Source organism: Harmonia axyridis, chromosome 5 (assembly GCF_914767665.1).
Source record: "Harmonia axyridis chromosome 5, icHarAxyr1.1, whole genome shotgun sequence".
Taxonomy (NCBI): Eukaryota; Metazoa; Arthropoda; class Insecta; order Coleoptera; family Coccinellidae; genus Harmonia; species Harmonia axyridis.
In genome coordinates this window covers 5,597,475-5,622,187 of record NC_059505.1, presented here as the reverse complement: position 1 = coordinate 5,622,187, position 24,713 = coordinate 5,597,475, and the positions used below count along the sequence as shown (strand labels likewise).

The 24,713-nt window shown below is 35.4% G+C and overlaps 2 protein-coding genes and 2 long non-coding RNA genes across 6 annotated transcripts in view; 2 read left to right on the top strand and 2 right to left on the bottom strand.

Annotated features, from left to right (window-relative positions):
• LOC123679801 overlaps positions 1–24,713 on the top strand; it is a 67,151-nt gene that overhangs the window by 24,696 nt on the left and 17,742 nt on the right. The gene's annotated exons all lie outside the window — the stretch shown is intronic.
• Positions 638–3,575, bottom strand: LOC123679796 (origin recognition complex subunit 5). Its single transcript, XM_045617286.1, has 2 exons — positions 3,437–3,575; positions 638–2,103 (listed from the first exon to the last, which is right to left on the bottom strand). Exons 1-2 carry the CDS (start codon positions 3,444–3,446, stop codon positions 707–709), a joined length of 1,407 nt encoding a protein of 468 aa, XP_045473242.1. The 5' UTR covers positions 3,447–3,575; the 3' UTR covers positions 638–706.
• On the top strand, positions 7,094–12,230 carry LOC123679798 (TNF receptor-associated factor family protein DDB_G0290931-like). Of its 3 annotated transcripts, XM_045617289.1 has the most exons (4): positions 7,094–7,262; positions 11,041–11,297; positions 11,385–11,720; positions 11,802–12,222. In XM_045617289.1, the coding sequence occupies exons 2-4, from the start codon at positions 11,241–11,243 to the stop codon at positions 12,078–12,080; spliced, it is 672 nt and encodes a 223-aa protein (XP_045473245.1). In that variant the 5' UTR covers positions 7,094–7,262; positions 11,041–11,240; the 3' UTR covers positions 12,081–12,222. The 3 variants fall into 3 exon arrangements, with proteins under 3 accessions (XP_045473245.1, XP_045473246.1, XP_045473244.1); XM_045617290.1 differs by lacking the exon at positions 11,041–11,297 and having other exon boundaries at positions 11,819–12,230; XM_045617288.1 differs by lacking the exon at positions 11,041–11,297 and having other exon boundaries at positions 11,802–12,225.
• On the bottom strand, positions 12,367–12,753 carry LOC123679800. Its single transcript, XR_006747434.1, has 2 exons — positions 12,693–12,753; positions 12,367–12,496 (listed from the first exon to the last, which is right to left on the bottom strand). It is a non-coding gene; the product is annotated as an uncharacterized LOC123679800 (long non-coding RNA).

The following is a 24,713-nucleotide window of genomic DNA, read 5'->3' as shown; positions in this document are numbered from 1 at the left end:
TAACCATGAAATCTGTTAAATTGAGATATTCCAGCACAATCTTGTTCAACCAGATATAGCAGAATGGCCGAATTTGCCAAAGAATTAGAGAAAATATAATTTGAGGATGTCTTCTAAAATGGACTATTGTCCGTTAATTTTTTTCTATTTCGACTCTATCAAAATTCAGCAAGATCGAATAAGCATTATTTACATTCGGGTTATAAATGTCAAATTGATGATGAAAGAATCGGGTAAAAATTGATTAGATGCTGAAGTAAAAGCTCAGAACTACTTGAATTGAATCAGCGGCACCCCTGATAGCAATTTCTGTCATTTTTAGGACCCTAGAGTAAATAAATAATATCATATTATATCTAATTATCTTTTTATCTATCTAATTCTTTGTCGCGAAGAATTTCTTTGGATTTCTTCAAAAGAAGGAGAATTGATGCAGACGAATCTTCAAGCATTTGAATAAAACAACTTCGACAGGTGAAAATCAATCTCAAGATGTGTCTGTAAATTCAAAGGATATTAGAAACGAATGAACAATATTTTATAATAACCAATGTTTATAAGTCTTTATCAAACCCCCCTACAAGGCTTGCTTATGTCTGGGTACGCCACTGGTCGGAAATAGAATAAAACCAATGCATTATAAATTCTATTAAATATAATTTCAGATAAGATTCAATGACAGAAAAAAAACCACAAAATTTTATGTTCACATGTGGCTGAAGTCCGAAAGATACTTCCTTATACTGAAACCAACCATCTTCGAAATGGTTTGTATAAAGTCAAAATTCACATTACACTTGTATTTATGTCCATCCAAGACATAACTATCGGAAAGGGAAGTTAGTAATTGTAGTTCCACTAAACTCGACAACTGCACCAATAAGTTATTATTGAAACCAATATTCTCATCCAGTATCGCGTAGAAAATAGCTAACAGTCTATCTAGAGAAAACGGCTTCGGTCCTAGCTGAGTATTTAGCTGCTCGGATACTTTATTCTTCGCGTTGATATCCTTTTTAGTCTTCACCTTTTTACCATGAAGCTTAACGAAGAACCTCTTATCGTCCTTACTAGGGTTATAACTAGCCAGGAAAGCAGCTATCAGCAGATACTTGGCATAAAACGGCAGTTCCAAAGTTTTCGCTACATTTTCTTTCGACAAAACCAAACCTACAGATTGTTTCCCCGCTTCCGTGGGAGTTTTGTCGTCCGCAATACGGAGGTATAAAACTTCCAACGAACTTTTCAAGGTTGGAGCAACCTTCCGAAACAACACCATCGAATCGTTTATAGAAGTTTCTTTGTTCATTATCGGCTCGCAATACTTCAGAAAGTTGATTCGGGCCATGTATCGCAATTCCGAAAGATCCCTGCAGACCCTATAAAAAACGGAGAGAAAAACGTTCACGTAGTTTCGATAAAACTCCTCGTCGAAATCCAGCAGCTCGTCGTAATTGTTTAAGACCATCTGCTTGGCGTGGTGGAAATCTCCGGTTAATATATTCAACAGTTCGTCTTTGTTATACTGCGGAAAGTATATCCGCAAAGGTTCCGCCAAGCCTTGCCTGCCGTGGAACTTCTCGAACGGCAATTCCGTGATGAAAATCACCGAAATCGACAGCTCGGATACTTCTCTGAACCTGAGGAATACGGGCAGCAAGTTGAATTCCATCGTTCTGAACTTCTCGGCGTTATCTAAAACTATGAAAGTCCCGGCCAAGTCGAGCTCCTCGTGAATATGCTGGAGGTGGAGCAGGAAATCCATCATGTTGTCGCACTTGGCGTAAGGCTGTCCGACGGATGGATCGATCTTGTGATCCGCCAACTTGTTCAAGATGAATTCGAATAGGATTTTCGAAGTGTAGCATTCGGTCAGGTTCACGTATGCGTGCTTGATATTCAGTTTTCGCAGCATGGTCTTTGTTATCGAGGACTTTCCGGTACTGGGACCGCCGTGGATGAAAATTGATGATCCAGATCGTTCCTCGGGCTCGCCTATAAGATTATAAAGTTCTCTTATCTGTCTTTTCCTTTCGGGGAACGATTGATCTATTACGTCGAGTTCTGAACCTTCTTCGGAGGAAGTTGTGTATTCTTCTGTATCTGGAATAAATTTTCGGGAGTTAATAAAAGTAAGGAAACAATCCATGATGGTTTTATTCTTTGTCTGGGTGCTTTAGAAATCACAAGTTATATACGAGTATCAAACTACAAACTGAGGAATCACGCAATTGCTCTCTTTTATTCAGCACTAAATCCTTGAAGTGAGGCAGGAAAAAGTTGTCCAACCGACGTGTAATGTGTTATATACTGTGCCCTCAACCCAAGGGAGTCATATAACTCAATCACCACTCTAATAGTAAAAAATATACGGCAGATAAAACAAGCTGGCTTATTTTTCTCTCGCCTAGGAATAATCGAAAAAAGTAGTATTTTCAATATTCAGTCAATGATTTCATCCAAATTTGAATAAGGATATTGAAAGAATTTGAGATGTACAAAAAAAACCTTCAAAAAAATGTTGTCATAATTCAAAGCATCATCTGTTTATACGATATATTGAGAAATGAAATAATAAATATTTAGAATAGTCAAAAAAAATGTATACCCTGAAATTTTTCTAGTATCAATGTTCTGAAATGTCGATCACCATGGAATCATATGAGTTTTGGCAAATATATGTCTCAATAAAGTAAACATCTATTGATACGAGCAGAGATAAAATACCATTGGAATGGCAATTTCTTAAGAAATTTGAGTGCTGGACACAATTGATAACTGTTGAATTTTCTGAAAAATTCATGAAAATAGCGAATAGATATAGAGACCGGAAGAAAGAATAAACCACTGTTGAAAATTTGTACTCTATAGTTATAATTGTGGTGAAAAATATTCTACATTTTGATGATGAATAAATATTGAAATTTATGTATTCATGAAGAGAAATACTTGATATCAAGTAGTATATTTCAAATATAGAATTGACTCTGTCTTCACTCGATCAATATTAATTTTATTCGGACTTCAATGATGAATGTTGTATTTAAACTTTTTTATTATTTAAATAACAATTTCACTATACAGTAGCTTCTTCAGATTTTACATTATACAGTTATTTTGTATGTAATTTAAAATCTGAAAAAGCTATTGTGTAGCAAAACAATTGTTATTTAAATATTAAAAAAGTGGAAATAGAAAAACTGTCATTTAAATTTGATCAAGTAGTACCTAAAATTATGAGAAATCTAAATTATTCTCTATTATTTTTTTTATATGTATATATTTATCTATCTTATTCTCGAAATACAGTCAACTACTTTTCTTATCGAAATTGTAGAACATTTCATAGCTCCATTTCAACAATAATAGTGAGTAAGTTTATTTTTCTATCAGATTTATCTATAATTGAATAACATATAAAAGAAATTGTGCCTACCTTCTGCCATAATCGTTGTTAGAGATATTCACACTATGAATATGAAAAGGATGGACCTTTCATAAGAAAATATTGAAGATCTTCAATAAATTCAATCAAAAAACAACACTTATTGTATAGGTTATGTTTACAACTGGATTTTAGCGGCAATCAGCGAATGGTGCGCATTGCGCACGCATGTTGGAAGGTACGAACGAGGTACTAGACTACTCTAAGAACGTACTCATGTATTGCTAGTTGCCGCGTTAGTATTTTCCATGGCTGAATTTATCTCTGCAGATTTCAATAAAGTACCGAAAGACCGGAGATGATTTTTTTTACTTGGGTCTCGGATTTCACAATTGTGTTACATCTTTGAAAGTTTTCTTATCCTTCTACTATACATCTAAATGCAACTCAATCGGATTCGTAGTTTCAAAATTATCAACACAGTAATCGTGACAATCGTGTTTACAAATGTAACTAAAGAATTTTTCAATAAGAGGTTTCATTTTGAATAGCCCTCTATCTGAGTAACTTTTACTTTTAAACCTGTCATCCAAAATGGAACGATACATGCTTCAACAACGCATTCTTCTTCTTCAAGTGCCGTCTTCGTTCCGAAAATTTTCCCAGCATTAATGTTCTGTAATCAACCATCACCATGGATCACCATGGAATCATATGAGTTTTGGCAAATATAAGAATTTTTTATTAATCCGCAAGATAATCTTGTGCCATAATAATTCTGCAGGAAAAGTTTCCTGGCTAAGTTATTTCATCAAAGCTATGCCTATTCTCGATACTGCAGATAGCATTGCAATTGTTAAAAAGCACTACAAAAATGTTCACAAAACTTAGGGACTTTTGGGTCGTCGTGAAGTACTTTCTCGGTAGAAAAATTTTGAGCTGTTAGGAGAAGTTTTCGATGCGAAGAATTGAAACCGTGTGCCTCGCTCAGGAACAATTGAGAATACTTAAGTAGTGTAGACGAAAACGCAGGTTTGTCGATTCCTCGTCGATCTTGGGAATTATAGGCATTCGACAAACTGAATTGAAAGATATTAATGTGGACGATGTTCATTTTCAACAAGATGTTGCAACGTGCCATAATAATTCTGCAGGAAAAGTTTCCTGGCTAAGTTATTTCTCGAAGAGATGATCACAATTGGCCACCGATATCTTGTGATTTAACTCCTTTGGAATTTTTTTCTCTAGGGCGGCGTGAAAGATGAGTCATATATCAATGCCTAACAATCGATTACCTTAAAGATGGAATTCGTGAAGTTATCGAAGACATAAAGGGTGTTTTTTTAGAGCTATAGAACTTTAAATTGCAATAAAACAATGATGGATTATTCGATTGACATGAATTTTCTATTAATCCGCAAGATAATCTTGTGGCATTACATTTCAAATATGATTTCTGGCATATGACCGCCACGGCTGGATCGGATGTAGTCCAATCTGGACGTCCAATTTTCGATGACTTTTTCCAATATTTGTGGCCGTATATCGGCAATAACACGGCGAATGTTGTCTTCCAAATGGTCAAGGGTTTGTGGCTTATCCGCATAGACCAATGACTTTACATAGCCCCACAGAAAGTCCAAAATGTGAAATTAGGCGGTCACCAAACGTGTCTTTCAATAAATCGATTGTGGCACGAGCTGTGTTTCATGTTGCGCCGTCTTGTTGGGACTACAGCTCCTGGACATCATAGTTGTTCAATTCAGGAATGAAAAAGTTAGTAATCATGGCTCTATACCATTGACTGTTACGTTCTGGCCATCATCGTTTTTGAAGAAGTACGGATCAATGATTCCACCAGCCCATAAAGCGCACTAAACAGTCAGTTTTTCTGGATGTAACAGTGTTTCGACATACACTTGAGGATTAGCTTCACTCCAAATGCGGCAGTTTTGTTTGTTGACGTAGCCATTCAACCAGAATTGCGCTTCATCGCTAAACAAAATAAAATGGATGTAGTGCGCGATACGCTTTCCGCACAGAACCATTATTTTCGAAGAAATAAAATTGCACTATTTGCAAGCGTTGTTCAGGCGTGAGTCTATTCATGATGAATTGCCTTACTAAACTGAGAATAAATCACTTGAAAGTTGTTAAATCGGTCGCCATCTCGAACAGTAATGCCAACTTGAAGTTATATACCTTGAAAAAAAAACACCCTATACATTCGCAAATGTGCTAATTGGTCATGGAAAATGATATGGTGCCGTAATCGTAGCCGTGGTGGTTATTTGGCTGATATTTTTTCCATCGTTAATGGTATACCTTCCCCTTTACAATAAAATAAACATGCATTGATTTCTCTCGAAATTTATATATTTTTTTAATATCAAAATGAAACCTCTTCTCAGAAAACCCTTTGGTAGGTATCAAAAGAAGAAAGTCACTATCCAAATCATTTTTTTGCCATGAATCTGTAAAAATCTACTCTGGAGCATTTTAAATTTTTTTCTGAACATTCAAATGAGTTAGCATGAATGAAAACTACTGAAATCTCCAAGAAATGCGCACACCTCCAAAATGACTCCATCGATCATTCTGCCGTTCACTCCTAGGACGATACTCCTTCGGAAATTTGAGATGTGGCAAAGCCAACGCGTATTCCCTAGGTTAATTAAGGGGTAATTTGGAATGTGTTGATAGCCATATTAAACGTGCAGATAGGAACTAGCAACCCTAATATGAAGTAACGGTATAGTCCAAGAAAATGGCCAATGAAATACGAATTTTGAGGTTAAAACTTGAATTTTCGATATAAGTTACTTTGAAGCATCTAAAAACGAACTGTGAAAGGTTTTTTTAAATTCACCCCCGGGAAGGGGTGAAAAAAAATAAAAAAAGGGGTTTTTTTGAAATTTTGGGGAAATGGTAAGTGTTAGAAAAAAAAGTTTCGAATAAAAGTTGTAGAGCGTAAAATTTTACATAAAAATGTTCTCACAACTTTTTTTCCTAAAATTGAAATTAACTGAGATATGGTAGCTAGAAGCTAGGGGATGATAACAGGAACTTTAAAAAATCATAAGTTGTTGAAAAATTGAAAAAACTCATAATTTTTTTTTTTAAATTACTTATATGATTATAAACTTTAATTCTAGAGAAAAATTTTTTTTTTTTAATTGTTTATAAAAAAGTTATAACAATTTAAAATTTTTATTTTCAAATTAAATCAACTTTAACTGATGAAAATATATATATATTTTTTTTAATAGATTAATATTTTAAGAAATTGACCATACGCGTTGAAATTTAATTTTTACCTGTTCTTTTCAAGCAGATATAAAATAATTTACCTGGTGAAAGATATTGTGTGGCGGCCATTTGCTTTCACTACCGACTTCGGTACCTCATGCGCATGCGTCAGTTGTTCTCAATGCGCCAGTTGTTCTCTGTGTGTTTACAATATTCTCCATTTGTTTTGAGTGAATTGATTAGTGCTGTTAATTTGGAAAAGGTAATTATTTAAGTGATGTTCAATTTTATATTGAGAAACCGCATGGTCAAAACATAAACACATGCTTTTTATTTACTTTGTTATAAAAATCACCATCAATCATTTTATATTATTTAATTTTTTAAATACTATTGTTGAAGTATCTACCTAGATTAGTTGATAATGAATTAATTTTGTACTTTTCTTGTTTATATAGGTTGAAATTTCAACATGGATCAACAAGCATTATGCAGTATTTGTGACACAGTTTTGATCAATGACACCGACACTGTTGTTTCAGTGAAAGAGAGAGGATTAAAAAAGTTGATTGAGAAAAGCATTGAGAAGGAAGACAGAAAAAGCGAGTTATGGCTCGGAAAGATTGAAGTAAGTTTTCATGAAAAATGTAGGAAGTCGTATCCTATGTCTACCTCTTCAATTAAGAGAAAATCAAAATTATCTACTGATCCATCTTCATCACATTTTACATCATCTGTAGTTGGACCAAGTATACTACCAGCGTCAACTTCAACAAATTTGAATTTTGATTTTGTAAATCTATGTTTTTTTTGTAAAATGTCATTGGATCGCAAACATAAACGGGTCCATTTGATAGCTAATAAGTACACACAAGACCAGATACTGGATATTGCCAGGAGGCAAAATGATGAGTTTAGTACTGAATTGATTGAACGCATTAAAGACATCAACCTAGTTGACTGTAAAGCTAGTTATCATCATAAATGCTACTTGAATTTTAATAAGCTCGTGAAGGAACCAAAAATCTCTACCCTTAAAGAACAAACAGCTAGGATTTTTAATCAAATTTGCAAACACATTGAAGAAAGCTGTCAGTATACATTTAGTTTGCGGGAACTAAAAGATATCATGGGAGATGATCCCTTGAGTAACTTTGTTTTATTTCGAATGTTGAAAGAAAAATATAAAGATGATATCTTCATATCTCATCATCGAGGTAAGGAACCAATGATCTATTATAAAACATTCGATATTTCTAAAATTTGTAGCGATTGGTTCACTGGTGATGGCGATGAAATGGATGATTTACAAAAGCAAACAATTTTGAATGTCGCTGTCAAAATACTCCGTAATGAAATTATTAAACACGATTATCGTAATACATCGTACCCTCCTGCGTCCAGTTTTCTTGACGATGTTGTGTCATCAATTCCGCCATTATTAACTTCGTTCCTTGGAAATTTACTATGCAAGGATAACAGTGACCAATACAGTGATAATTTTATTGTTAGAGATTCAATAGCACATTCCATCGTCAGTTATTTACGTCCCAAACAATTTATATCATCTCTCCAATTGGCAGTTGGTTCATATGTCCACAGAAAAACTGGTTCCAGACTAATTGTTGATCTGTTGAGCAAATTAGGTGTTTGTGCCTCATATTATCACATTCAGTTGCATGAAGCTTGTACAGTTATTAATCCTCCAGCTCTTAAAATTAATAGTGATAAGCCATTTGCACAATTTGTGTTTGATAATACTGATCACAATGCTAAAACATTAGATGGTAAAGAGACTTTTCATTGCCTTGGTGGAATAGTAGCGTATACGCCTGAATCGTCTATAAGCTTCGAAGAAAATATTGTTAAATTTAAGAAAATGCCAAAACCTCAGGAATTAGTATCAAAACACGTTATTCCCCAATTACCTTACGGGTCTTTTAACACTAAGGCTCTACAATCACTAGAATTCATTGCGATAAAAAACATTCCAGTGAGAAAATCACCTGTGATATCAACTTATTATTCTGCGTATCTTTGGGCCAAGTTCTTCGAGGTTAAAAACGTACCATCTTGGAAAGGATATATGGAAGTTTTGTCTTCCGGGATTCCTTATACAATGTCGCAAATTGTTTGCTTACCATTTATAAATGGACCACCGTCAAATTTGACGACATTAAATAGTTCTTTACACTATGCAGCAGCTGAAACTCGTAAATTAAATAGACAGACATGTTTTGTCACATATGACCAGCCATTATATGCTAAAGCTCTTTCGATAGTACAAGAATCGAATAGTGAAGAATTAAAAAATGTTGTCGTTCGTCTTGGTGGCTTCCACCTGTTAATGTCATACCTGGGAGCAATCGGTTACATTATGTCTGAGAGTGGAATTGAAGATTTATGGACAACAGTCTATGCAGGTGATTCTGTAAAGAAAATGTTAACTGGTCATGCTTATGCTAGAGCGTTGCGAGCTCATATCATGTCGTTCACCGCACTTGGTATTATAATTTGTAGAAGCTTGAAACCTTCGGATGAATTCCAAGATTCTATTAAAAAGTTTTTCGGTACGTGGGATTCAGAACCTCCACTTCTAACAGATTGTGATGACGAACCAGTAATAACTGATATGTGCGAAAGATTTGTACAGCAACTGGCAGTGATGGAAAAAAATGGTCCAACATCTAAATTATGGATCCAGTATTTCAAAAGCATTATTATTGCATTGCAATTTTTAGAAGCGGAACGATTAGGCAATTGGGAACTACACTTACAAAGCGTCAAAGAGATGTTACCATTCTTCCATGCAAGTGGACATTATCCATATGCGAAATACGCTCAAATTTATTTGCAACAAATGGCTGACCTCGAGTTAATTATGGATCCAGGAGAATATGACGAATTCACGAAGGAAGGTTTTTTTACAATTCGTAGATCCGAAAAAGCATGGGCTGGAATTTGGTCAGACATGGTTATTGAACAGACCCTCAATCGTTTCTTCGGTACTGACTTGAAGCATGGAAGAGGTGTTACTTCCAGTGTTGTAACAAGATATTTAGTAGCAATGCCATCAGCATTCAATATCATGGAATGTTTAGAGACATATTGCAAGATTGAATCAAGCAACAGTGAACAACATGTTGATATTTCAAGAAGTAGAATCACAAAAGATGAAGTAGGAATTAAAAAATTTTTGTTTTGGCTTGATGAAAGAAATCCATTTGAGGTTAGAACTTCATTAGTATCACTCTCTACTGGAATCATAGTTGGACCAACAATTAATTGTCATAATGCAGTAGAAGTTGGATTGCAAGGTATAGCTACCATGGTTGGTAAAAATATTGATAACGTTTCTTTGTCTAACGCGTTCAAAGTGAAAACACTTGCAAATGCGAAAAGTGGTATGCATATTGGCGATGATTTTGTTGCTGTCGACTCATTCTTGTTAATTCAGAGAATATCAGTATTTTTTCATGGCAATGTTGAAGAAACACGCAATGCATTGAAGTACGAGTTGTCACCGTTTCCTCTGAGCTTATTCGACGAACATGGATTAATGAGAAAAACACCAAAATCAGAATTGTAGAACGTTTTCCAGCCATACATTCAATCGCCTGCCTTAATATCTGGATCTGGATCAATTTTTGTAATTGATGGTGGCTGGCTTCTGCATAGCTATGTTTGGCCGCATGGAAAGAAATACTCAGACATTTGTAACCTTTACTACTCTTATCTTATTAAAAATTTTGGATCTAACGTGACAGTCATATTCGACGGCTACTCGAAGGAAACAATAGGAATTAAGTCCTACGAAAGATATCGCAGAAAAGAAAAATGTGTTGCTGCAGATGTTGAGATTTCTGAAGATAATCTCGTGACCTTGACCCAAAAGAAGTTCCTGTCCAATATTGCAAATAAGAAACAATTTGTAAACTTACTGAGTAATAATCTTCAAAACCGTGGTATTAGCACGAATATAGCTTCAGAAGACGCGGATCTTTTAATTGTCAAAACTGCAATCGATTTAAAAAGAAGAAGAAATCAATCCGTGACGATAGTTGGTAATGATATTAACTTACTTATCATTTTGATTTCACTTGTCTCTGACGAAGAGGTAATATACTTTTATAAAATGACACCAGGAAAACAAGCTAATGTTATTTATTCTACGGAATACGATAAAAATTTGAAGCCTTTTTTGCTTTTTGCGCATGCATTTGCAGGTTGCGACACTACAAGTGCAATTTTTAAAAAAGGAAAAAAAAGTATAATATCTTTATTGAAAAAAAAACCTGATTTGCAAGCTCTAATTTCTGTTTTCTATGAGTCTAATCGTTCAATTGAGGAATTATACGCAGTATCTGAAAAAATTATATTCCATCTCTATGGTCAAAGTATTACAGATGAACTGACACTTGGTGAATTAAGATATAGGATATTTTCATCATCGGCTGCTGCTTTTAAAAAAGAAGTTATCTTAGCTTCTTTACCACCGACTGAATCAGCCCTACGAGAACATACAAAACGAGTGTATTATCAAATTCAACAGTGGTTAGGCAACAATCTAAATCCGGACGATTGGGGTTGGAGAAGAACCTTATTTATGATGATACCTATCATGTCAAACGCGGAACCAGCACCAAAGGAGTTAATAGATAAAGTAAGTTACAATTCACACCAACTTATCTTATTTTAGTGTTATCCAATAGTAATAATAAATTATTCATTTTGCATTTTATTTTAACAGGTTTCTTGTAGCTGTAAAACGAATTGTTTATCAGCTCGATGTGGTTGCAAAAAAAGTGGTTTAAAATGCAATAAATTTTGTAAAAGTTGCCAAGGCCAAAGCTGTGATAACGCTTCTGCAAGATCGTTTAATCTTGAGGATGATGAAAATGAAGATAAAGAAGATGAAGAAAGAGATGATAGTGATGATGAAAATGATGATGATGGAAATGTTTATGAGGATGAAAATGATGGTGAAGAAGAAACTACTGTCGAAGACGGAGAACAAGAAAATGAAGCTATATGTACAGGACGTAAAACTGTTAAAAACACTCGTTCAAAAGTATCCACACAAAAGGTATAATATCAATCAAATAAAATTCTTCTTTAGTTAATTTTTACGCTATGGACGATAATTTTTTTCTTGTATTCTTCACAGATTTTTTGTGGTTGTAGAACCAATTGTGCATCAGCAAGATGTAGTTGTAGAAAAAGTTCTCTCAAATGTAATGAATTATGCAAGTTTTGTCATGGTGATACATGCAATAACAGTATAAATGCAGGCGTTGATACCAATGAAGATAGTGAATATGAGACACATACAAAAGCTAACGATAAAGACGAAGAAACACCTACTGAAGAAGAAAACGAAGGAAGCTCAACTGTTAGAGACAGCAGTCCACTTGATGAAATTTATATTAACTTTGAAAAATTTTAATATAATTTTTGGAATTGCAAAATCTATATTTTTTTATTTATTATATAATTAGAGAATCAATTACTCTTAGGAAGTTTCTTCAAATTTTTTTAATTGTAATACAATTTTGTAATCTATTAAAAAAAAAAAAAAATATTTTCATCAGTTAAAGTTGATTTAATTTGAAAATAAAAATTTTAAATTGTTATAACTTTTTTATAAACAATTAAAAAAAAAAATTTTTCTCTAGAATTAAAGTTTATAATCATATAAGTAATTTTTTTTCTGTCTTCTTTTTCTGTCTTCCTTCTCAATGCTTTTCTCAATCAACTTTTTTAATCCTCTCTCTTTCACTGAAACAACAGTGTCGGTGTCATTAATCAAAACTGTGTCACAAATACTGCATAATGCTTGTTGATCCATGTTGAAATTTCAACCTATATAAACAAGAAAAGTACAAAATTAATTCATTATCAACTAATCTAGGTAGATACTTCAACAATAGTATTTAAAAAATTAAATAATATAAAATGATTGATGGTGATTTTTATAACAAAGTAAATAAAAAGCATGTGTTTATATTTTGACCATGCGGTTTCTCAATATAAAATTGAACATCACTTAAATAATTACCTTTTCCAAATTAACAGCACTAATCAATTCACTCAAAACAAATGGAGAATATTGTAAACACACAGAGAACAACTGGCGCATTGAGAACAACTGACGCATGCGCATGAGGTACCGAAGTCGGTAGTGAAAGCAAATGGCCGCCACACAATATCTTTCACCAGGTAAATTATTTTATATCTGCTTGAAAAGAACAGGTAAAAATTAAATTTCAACGCGTATGGTCAATTTCTTAAAATATTAATCTATTAAAAAAAATATATATATATTTTCATCAGTTAAAGTTGATTTAATTTGAAAATAAAAATTTTAAATTGTTATAACTTTTTTATAAACAATTAAAAAAAAAAATTTTTCTCTAGAATTAAAGTTTATAATCATATAAGTAATTTAAAAAAAAAAATTATGAGTTTTTTCAATTTTTCAACAACTTATGATTTTTTAAAGTTCCTGTTATCATCCCCTAGCTTCTAGCTACCATATCTCAGTTAATTTCAATTTTAGGAAAAAAAGTTGTGAGAACATTTTTATGTAAAATTTTACGCTCTACAACTTTTATTCGAAACTTTTTTTTCTAACACTTACCATTTCCCCAAAATTTCAAAAAAACCCCTTTTTTTATTTTTTTTCACCCCTTCCCGGGGGTGAATTTAAAAAAACCTTTCACAGTTCGTTTTTAGATGCTTCAAAGTAACTTATATCGAAAATTCAAGTTTTAACCTCAAAATTCGTATTTCATTGGCCATTTTCTTGGACTAGTATTTATATCTAGTTGCGTTATCTCACTGGGACCGATAACTCGAGCCTTGAGGCCTATTCGGCTTTTACTACTCACACAGGAATGAAGAGATAGTGGAGAGGGGATTTTATAGGGGATAAAAATGTTTATTCTATCTAAAGAGGTAAGAATTCCTTGACTCTTGAGGAACATACACTGTAAAAGTATGTAGATAACAGATCGGTATAATGTTTACGAGGGTTATTTTTTTAACTTCTCAACTGAAATAAGTAGACTACTCAGCATTACGAAGAATCTTATCATCAGGAGAATTTTCTAATGAATTTAGCATGAAAGATGTTCACAGAAACATTGGGAAGAAATTATGATATTCTGAACAGTTGTGGAGGAACCAATAAAGATTGGAAATCTTGGAGAAAGAGAAGTTAAATTTCAATACAAAGCAAAGCAATAACTTTTTATGAATCATTTCCATTTCGTGTTGCAAATAATATTCACTTCTTGTTACCGACTGGGCATGATATTTACTCAAGAATAAAAACAAAAGGTGCCCAGAGTGAATCTTACAGTAATGGGACTAGAGGACTACAAAATGGGAATTGTAGAATAGAGGTTCTTGACATCATTTCTAAGGTATCATTAGAAGGCTTTACAATATTACATATTCCTCCCGCAAATGACATGAATTTGGTTCGTGAGCTGACATGTTCAATCGAGAATAACTTTATGATGCACACACAAATCGACTAATATTTCAATGGCGTTCTTTACAAATACCTAAGCTTATTGTATGACATCTACGATCTATTTATTTCGACCACTTACCTTCGGCTATAGCCATCTATTGCAAAGTTGTACACCTATTATGAAAATTGATAATTGACATATTTCTGAAAGAATATCGAGTAATTGTGATCTGCTTCTTCTAACGGGTGTTTTTTTTTCGAGGTATATAACTTTAAGTTGGCATTACTGTTCAAGATGGCGACCGATTTAACAGCTGTCAAGTGATTTATTCTCAGTTTGGTTTGGCTATTCATCATGAATAGACTCACGCCTGAACAATGCTTGCAAATAGTGCAATTTTATCCTGAAAATAATGGTTCTGTGCGGAATACGTATCGCGCACTACGTCCATTTTATCGTCCATCAGAGCAGTTAATTCGATTAACCATGGAACGTTTTCGTACCACGTTTACTCTCATTGATAACTCGCATCCCCAGAGACCCTGTACGGTGCGTACAGAAGAAGCTATTGCTGCTGTAGAGCGTAGCATTGAGGAAGACACGAATGAGTCTATCCGCCATCGAGCACAGGAATTGGATCTGTGTCCATCCACTTTATGGAAGATTTTGCGGAAGGATTTTTGTTTGCGTGCTTACAAAATCCAACTCTTGCAAGAATTGAAGCCAAACGATCACCAAGTAAGGCGTAGATTTGTCGAATGGGCCCAAAATGAGATTGCCGTTGTTCCCGATTTTCATGAGCGAATTTTGTTTAGCGATGAAGCCCACTTCTGGTTAAATGGCTACGCCAACAAACAAAACTGCCACATTTGGAGTGAAGCTAATCCTCAAGTGTATGTCGAAACACCGTTCCATCCAGAACAACTGACTGTTTGGTGCGCTTTATGGGCTGGTGGAATCATTGGTCCGTACTTCTTCAAAAACGATGATGGCCAGAACGTTACAGTCAATGGTGATCGGTATAGAGCCATGATTATTAACGTTTTCATTCCTGAATTGAACAACCATGATGTCCAGGAGCTGTGGTTCCAACAAGAAGGCGCAACATGTCACACAGCTCGTGCCACGATCGATTTATTGAAAGACACGTTTGGTGACCGCCTGATTTCACGTTTTGGACCTGTGAATTGGCCTCCAAGATCTTGTGATTTAACTCCGCTAGACTACTTTCTGTGGGGCTATGTAAAGTCATTGGTCTATGCGGATAAGCCACAAACCCTTGACCATTTGGAAGACAACATTCGCCGTGTTGTTATTGCCGATATACGGCCACAAATGTTGGAAAAAGTAATCGAAAATTGGACTACATCCGAGCCAGCCGTGGCGGTCATATGGTCAGAAATCTAATTTAAAATGTAATGTCACAAGATTATCTTGCGGATAAATAAAATTCATGTCAGTCGAATAATCGATCGTTGTTTTATTGCAATTTGAAGTTCTATAGTTCTAAAAAAACACACTTTTCCGGCAGTATACAGTAAAGGATAAACTCACATTACTGTATTTTCATTATTTCCATCGAGACATCCCATAGTCTATATTTTCTATTCTGTCTTCGTCTTCTGTAATAGAATTATAAGATCTACGACCTAGAAACCTCTGAAGATACTTACCGTAGTAGTAAACGAAACGTTAAGTGAAAAACCGACTAGATCACAGCTAAAAAACCCGAAATTCCAGAATTCTGTTGATTTTGATGAAGTTATAAACCGCTTTATTCGTGGAACGTGATTTCCATTTTCTCAAGTTGATCCTCAACTCAAAGTTTATAACTTTTTATGAAAAACCAAACTCGAACAATTCGGACATAATCTGTTTTCATATCGGTCTCGCTGAGGGTGCATTCAGTCCCACATGTAGAATTTCATTAATTTCCTAACGTATGGCTTTCATAAGGGTACTTCTAGTTCAACAAGCGTGGAGGATTAGTGGAGCAGCGCAACGAGCAAATTTTAAAATTCACTATCAATATTTGCGGAAGTTAATAGACGATTATATCTATCCTCCTTGTTTGTACTGCTGAAAGGGAGATATTGCTGGTTTAGATGTTTTCGGCTGCGTTCGTGGAATAAAATTAATATTAGAAGATTATTCCCCTAGCTACCTTCCGACTTAACGCTTTCATATATGCCCATTAGATGTTCAGTTTAGTTCAGTTACCTACTTCATGAATGTGTTCTGGGTGAAAGATATACATATACTGAGAAGATTTTAGCACAAATGAAAATTTTCGGTGAGGTAAATTTGCAGGCTTCACGGTGAAGATATTTTCCACCGAAGAGGAAACACCACGAAATCAGAGATAAATCTTTTTACAAATCACCGCTTTTTATTTCACATTATTTCCTTAAACCCCAATCTTCATTATAGAAAGTATATAATTTCAATTTGCGAAGGAAAAAAATGTTGGCAACTTTTCCTTTTTCGCAAAAGAATTGATGATATGGACAATGTATACAAAGCACTGATATATTTTCAAAATATTCATGATAAAAAACTACCAAATATCAAAACATCGTTACAATAGAGGTAAAACTATAATTTCGAGAAAAAAATAATTGACAGTCGTCCAGCGCTACACGAAGGTTTCTTATAAAAACATTCACTTTTTCTTCCTTGTCTTTACGAAGTATATAAGTAGATGGCAGCACTGTACGACGGTCGATTATTTTTTTTTTCACGAAATCATAGTTTTACCTATTTTGTAAGGATTTTTTGTAGGTTTTTATCACGAATTTTTTGAAAATACATAGGCGTACAACTTTGCTTCTGCCGTTTTTTTCCGAAAATCGAAGCTCTATTGTAAAAAACTGGTTATACCTACATTGTATTGTCCATCGCTGGCCACTTGTTTTTCCTATCTTTCGGACAGCGTACGAATTCCTCAATGAAAAAACTAGTCCTCTTTTGAAGCGATTCACGCATCGATAATTTTTTTTTCTTCTTCATAAGACCGGAAGTGCTGGTCAGCCAGGCCATGTGCCATTGATCAAATCAAGTGATAGTCCGAAGGAGCAAAGTCTCGAGAATACCGCGGGTGGGGTAGTACTTTCACAACATGGGGTCGAGCAGTGTCATGCTATAAAATCACTTTATCATGTCTCTTGTTGTATTGCTGCCGTTTGTATTTCAATGCTTCACTCAAATTGCATTCAATAAAGATCGCCTGTGCCACCTAATACTGATCATTACCTTGGAACAGTGAATATTCGGTTTGGCCGTCGACGTGGAAGCATGGTCGGGATATCCCCATGATTTTCTGCGCTTGGGATTATCGTAATGAACCCATTTTTCGTCTCCAATCACAATGCGATGCTGAAATCCCTTCTGTCTTTGCTTTGCAAGCAGCTGATCATAAGCAAACAAACGCCTTTCAACATCTCTCGGCTTCAACTAGTACGGCACCCAATTTCCTTGTTTCATTCCCATGATCTCAGGCATTTTGAAATGGCTTGTTGCGTCACTCGCAATGATCCTGCCAATTCTTGTTGCGTTTGACACGAGTCTTGACGACCAACACAACAATGTTAAAATATTTTCTATCGCGACATGCTGGGTCTCAGTGAAACTTTTTAGAAGTTGAGCTTGAAAAGTTAGGACACCCGTTGTTTTCTGTGTAGAATTTGTTATAGTATCACAGCGCCATACTAGTCAATTTTTCCCTAAACACTGAAAATTTCTATCTTGACAGGGACTCGAACTCTAGACCTTCTGTTCAGGTGTACGGAGTTCCTTCCCACTGGACCAACCGACCATATAATGTACTAATTTTGGGTTAAGATGGCACCCAGGGAGAAAAATAACTATACATTAATTTTACGGACATCAAAAATCGATTAATCTACCCCAATTACGTAAATTGCAGGAGCCCTAAAATTTTATTCATTTCTGTAGAATACTGAATTAATATCGTATCATTTTAAATATACCTACCCAGTAGAAACGGAGTAGTAACCACATTATGAAATTCCCTGAAAGTCATTCATCATTAGAGTAATATCTACCTTATCAGAGCTAATCTAATGTTTTGATATAACCACGGTATTTTCAGGGTGGCAAGTTGACTAATTCAAAATCGATATCAAAGCAGGAGTGAGAGATCCATTGATAAAATATAGACATCATTTTCCCCAGACGACAGTGGATGTGGCCGAATTTATCTTTTGGAACGGAGTCTACAATGGATTTTCTTTATGACCTTAATTTGTTCTAGTTGCCATGAAGAACCGTTCAAAGTTTATGTTTTTAACCGAATAAATATCTCCGTTCTTTCTTTCTAATAAATATCCTGGTCCAATTCTAGCAGCGATTTCGAAGTTGGTGGAAATATGATGAATTCAGATTTATAGCTATATCTCTTGGTTATTTTGAGAGTTGTGGATGAACCTGGACTTGTTGATTTATGTGATACCACTTTACTTCAGCTTATATGAACTCTAGATAATTTCGTACGTTTTTCCCAATTATATAATTTCACATACGATTAACATGAAGGTGTTAGGCAATTATAGAGCCACAGTAAATTACCGCAATAGAGCTACTCTTGTTGAGTTGTAAATGGCGTATTATGATTCTCGGTTTTGTTCGTCAAAGGTTTTATCTTTGATATTAATCACATGTGAATAGTTGAGATTAAGATCGCAGCATAATTAGTTGGCGTCGGAGAAATAATTAGTGGAGTAGATAGGACTTGATTGTAACCATCAGCTTCGAAATATATTTCTAACGAATGATATTGCTTTTTATTCAATGCTACATTGTTTAGAAGTAATTTTCCATATTTCTCCGAAATCTGAAATAAAATTAATTTTCTCAAATATGGCTTCTTTAAAAGTTAATAACTTTGAGATTTTTGCATGAAAATTTCTTATATTCTAGTTTCTACCTGAAAACTATCAGTGCTTCTCCGCCGTTCATTGAAAATTTTGTGTTAGATTCTCTTTTGAAAATAAATTAAAAAAGTGATTTTCAAGGTTATTGACAATGAACTCGAAAATTCCTGTTCATTCAATTGAATTTTGAATAGAAGAAGGCGAAACACTGGCATGTCTTCTAAAAGAAGCTAGAATATCAGGAATTTTCATTAAAAAATCTCAAATATTGAAATGAAGACCTATATGAGAAATTTTTGTCAGATTTCAGACATTTTTCTGGGAAAAATCTGCAAATGATACATTAAAGCAACTAAGCATTCAATGAGTATTCTGATTATTAATGAAACAACTGGGTGTTATAATTAAAGAACGAAAATTAGTTTCAGTTTTTTTTTTCAAGAAATTCGCCTCTCTCGAGCGCGACAAAGCTTATCAAGTGTTGATCTGAAGTCTTCACTATCTTATCATTTAAATGAAAACAATAAACCAGCAAAAAATGTTTCTTGATCTGGAGAATTCAGGTGTATTCGAAGTTAATCAGTTCTCAGCGAATAACGAGAGTTTTAATATTGAGAATGTTCCGTGGGAAATGGAAAATTTCTCATTTTGATCGGGCAAGAATAGTAGCCCTACATGAAGAAACTTTGTCGAACCACCAGAACCACCAGATTGCGCAACATTTGAATATTTCACGGACTTCAGCATCTAAGACGCATAGTGGCTCTTTTCCTGGAAACCGTTAGCGTTGCCTGAAGACCGGTGCCTGGTCGATCCAGACTATCACCGTCAAATTTTACTCGAAGAAATCATACAGTATCTGTACCAGCCCTTCGAAGTCATTTGTTGAGGACCTATAGACGGTTAGTCTCAACCACTACCATAAGGAGACGGTTGTATTCCTCAAATTTTTGGGCAAGAAGAACTTTGAGAGTACCTCAATTATCATCTAGACATAGATCTATCCGTCGGCAATGGGCAGAACACCACCAAGACTGGCTTTAACCACAATGGCGTAAAGTACTCTTTTCGGAGGAGTGACGATTCGGTTCACAAAGTGATAGTAGGCGAGAAAGAGTTTGGAGAGGTTCAGGCAGACTAAAGCGACTCAAATTCTTCCGGAAAGTCTTGCCTTTTCAAGGCGAATCAATAATGTGCTGAGGGGTATAATGTTCAGTCGCCATACCTCTCTTATTGTGGTTGAACGAACAATGACTGGTTCCATTTACATAGAAAACATCATTGAACCAATCATGGTTCTTCTGAGCAAAGAAATCGGGAATAATTTAATTTATCAGGATGATAATGCCCCACCACACCGAACACGAAGGGTTCAAAACAATCTTCAAGAGAACAATATCCAAAGAATGAACTGGCCAGCAAACCCAACAGACATGAATCCAATTGAGCACGTATGTGAGAGCAATATCCAATAGCCAAACCTCACCTCCAACTTTTCAGGAATTGAGTTTAGCCCTTCAGGAAGAATGGAACGATATGCCTGAAAAGTTCATTAATGACTTGATTCGTGGGATTTCTAGGCGTTTTGGGCAGTTGATTGAAAGAAGAGGTGTTGATACGGACTACTGAATTTGGATTTAGTTGTGGAATAACTACAATTAATCAAAATGAGCAATCGACAAATTAAGATTTTTTCCCATTCCTCCTATTTCTTCTTTTTTTCCTTCCGAAAGCCGAGAGTACAAAAAAAAAGATTATTCTATCGAATATATTGCAGTCAGAATAGAAAAAATATTCATCCTATTTCCAGAACATAAATTAATTATTTCTACCTAGAGGGACCAAGACTTTTGACGATATATGAATTTTAAACAAAGATCACCCTGTACACGCAATATTCTCACCAATTGTCATTGAAATATGCAGACACATGTCCAAATCACCCTGTTCACGCAATATTCTAACCAATTGTCATTGAAATATGCTGACACAAGTCCAAATCGTCTAATTTTGATCAGAAAAATACATCCCTAAAATCTTGAGACTTCATCCTTCATTTTGTCAGTACCTCGCCTCCAATAAAACATACCTCGAAGATTCCTGAAATATTGATGAAATATGTATTCCCCATACCCATTCGCGAGTTATTAACGGAGCAATGATCTGGAAAAATGAGACTCTTTGATCCCGAAACTCAAATATAGGAACAAATAGAACAGGTGCAGATCAGCCGAGCTATTCACGTGCTCATTGACCTACATCCCAGTATTCCCGTCTATTCACTCGTATCTGGAAGGAACAAACTGTATACCGGGAGGAGAATGGAACATCCAGTTCAGCACAAAATGCTCGTCCGTTTGTTCACCGTGCCTGGGATCGCTGCGATATCCCGACTACAATGACTGCTCCCCGGTCTGCAGGCATTCATCCCGGGTCCCTTGTCCCCCGAAACTCCGTCGACCCTGAGCCAGCCACAGAATCCGCATTCATTTCGTCTTAATGACATAATTTCTCTATGAAACACGCTAAAACGATGTTGCCGCGCTAGCGTGATTCCTGATCGGGCATTTGCAAGGCAGATGAGGTGGGTAGAAGGAACACTGCAGTATGAGAAACTTTGGTATGGGTATTCTGAAGGATGTTCGACAAGTATTGTTAGACACTGATTGGTGTAGCTTTGATATCTGTCTTCGCAGAATGTTGATGTTTGATGCCGGCATTGTAGAATATTGAGTTGTTGAGTGAAATCAATTATTAAAGGGTTTTCGAATAGGAGATTCTATTTTGATATAGAAAAAAAAAAGATTATATTTTATGAGAAACCAATGGATATTTATTTCATTATGAAGAGGAAGGTATGCGTTGACCGATCGAAAATTATATAAGCCAAATGATCGCCATATCTACGTTTGCAGCACTTAAAACTTTTCATGAAATTGTTTTGGCAAAATTCGAATTTATTATTCAACATAGTTGCCTTCGAGAGCGATACAGCGATTATAGCGATCTTTTAACCTTTCGATACCATTTTTGTAGTACGATTTGTCTTTCGCTTCAAAATAAGCCTCAGTTTCGGCGATTACTCCTTCATTGGCGCTAAATTTCTTTTGAGATCTGAGAACAGGAAAAAGTCGCTGATGGCCAGATCTAGCGAATACGGTGGATGCAGAAGCAATTCAAAGCCCAATTCATGCAATTTTGCCATTGTTTTCATTGATTTGTGACACAGCGCATTGTCTTGATGAAACAGCACCTTTTTTTTCTTCAAATGCGGCCGTTTTTTAACGATTTCATCCTTTAACAGAGCAATGATCTGGAAAAATGAGTCTCTTTGATCCAGCAACTCAAATATAGGAACAAATAGAACAGGTGCAGATCGGCCGAGCTATTCACGTGCTCATTGACCTACATCCCAGTATTCCAGTCTATTCACTCGTATCTGGAAGGAACAAACTGTATACCGGGAGGAGAATGGAACATCCAGTTCAGCACAAAATGCTTGTCCGTTTGTTCGCCGTGCCTGGGATCGCTGCGATATCCAGACTACAATGACTGCTCTCCGGTCTGCAGGCATTCATCCCGGGTCCCTTGTCCCCCGAAACTCCGTCGACCCCGAGCCAGCCACAGAATCCGCATTCATTTCGTCTTAATGACATAATTTCTCTATGAAACACGCTAAAACGATGTTGCCGCTAGCGTGATTCCTGATCGGGCATTTGCAAGGCAGATGAGGTGGGTAGAGGGAACACTGCAGTATGGGAAACTTTGGTGGGTTATTCTGAAGGATGTTCGACAAGTATTGTTAGACACTGATTGGTGTAGCTTCGATATCTGTCTTCGCAGAATGTTGATGTTTAATGCCGATATTGTAGAATGTTGCATTGCTCAGTGAAGGTGGGTAGAAGGAACACTGCAGTATGAGAAACTTTCTGAAGGATGTTCGACAAGTATTGTTAGACACTGATTGGTGTAGCTTTGATATCTGTCTTCGCAGAATGTTGATGTTTAACGCCGACATTGTAGAATATTGAGTTGCTGAGTGAAATCAATTATTAAAGGATTTTCGAATAAAATATTCCATTTTGATTCTGTAGTATTCACGTCCATGTTTAGAATTGAGCAATTTATCACAGAAATTTAGACAGAATGAATTGCCCAATTCCATTTTGATATTGAAAAAAAAAGATTATATTTTAGGAAAAACCTCGGGAGAAACCAATGGATATTTTTCTTCATTTTTCATTTATTCATTCACATATATATTTACGCATTTCAGAAATATCCAGAATATATGTACAGTGAACTATCTATTTGTAGTATTTCTTCAATGTTTTCCTAAAACAATTTAAGGAACAATTGAAGATGTCGACCTCTCTTGAATCTATATTATACATCCGACACATTCTACATAACTGGATGTTTCATCCTTAATTCATCCTGTAATTTCGGACCCTGAAAAGAGGTTGATCTCTTGTTCAAAATGTAGGAACTTGGAATTTCAGCTGATCAAAAAGATCTGGGGAATCTATGTCTTCTCAAGCTAATACTGAAGGGCAAGGTTAAGGGAAGGAGAGGTCCTGGCAGGAGGAGAATTTCGTGGCTCAGAAATTTGAGAGTCTGGTTCTCGGAAACAACAATTGGACTGTTTCGTGCAGCAGTGAATAAGGTCACAATAGCCAGAATGGTCTCCAATATCCGATAACGGATTGGCAATATCAAGAAGAAGAATCTATGTAACCCTGGACGAGTTTGAAAAAAACACTAGATCCTTGCGAGTTCTTGTTACTTCCAGTGTATCAAGAGAATATATTATCCTCAGGTGTGAAATTTCTCCTAAAGGGTAGATGTTTGTAATTTTGTATTCAACATTTGAGATGAATATATTTTGAACATGTTCTAGACGTTTTATATACACCTCATATTGAGGATTCCAGACACACCTGCCAAAACTTAATCGGCTGAAAATATGCAAAGTGAAAGATTTGCAAGTACTTATAATGAAGCATGTTACATTTCCTCACTGTATTGGATATGTGCTCTTCAAAAATCATCTTGGAATGGAATAAAATGCCCAAATCTTTCACAGAGAGTACCCTACACAAAGTGAAGTCACCAAGGGAGTAGTTGAATAGAAGATATTGAGATTTCTAGTGGAAGTTATGGACTGACACTTGGTAAAATTAAGATAAAGCTTGTTCAGTATTCAACAAAGGAATTCAAGTCCTTCGGAAAGAGTAAGCAGTCTGATAAACATCTGACGAAAGAGAAGAACTTGATGTCATCTGCGTATGAGAGGAAGATATTTATTTAATTATGAAGACAACGGTATGCAATCAACAATCGAAAATTTTATAAGCAGAATGACCGCCACGTCTACAGTTGCAGCACTAATAGTATATTATTTCACAAGGAGGAGAAGTGTCACTTTTCATGGCGAGCTTATGTTTGACCGCCGAACGGAGTGAGGCGGGCAATTTAAGCGAGCCATGAAAAGTCACTTCAACTCCGAATGAAATATGCTATTTTTTTTTCAAACGTTTTGTAATTCATACAATCAAATTCTGAACAAAATCGTACAAGAATATATCAGATTTGCACAGCTTTCATGGTTATATTTTATTATCATATGTTGGTACTCCGAACTCTCCGTCAGCCGTCACGGATTTATCTGTCACTTCATCGTTTATTTTCATTTCTGCTCTGCTC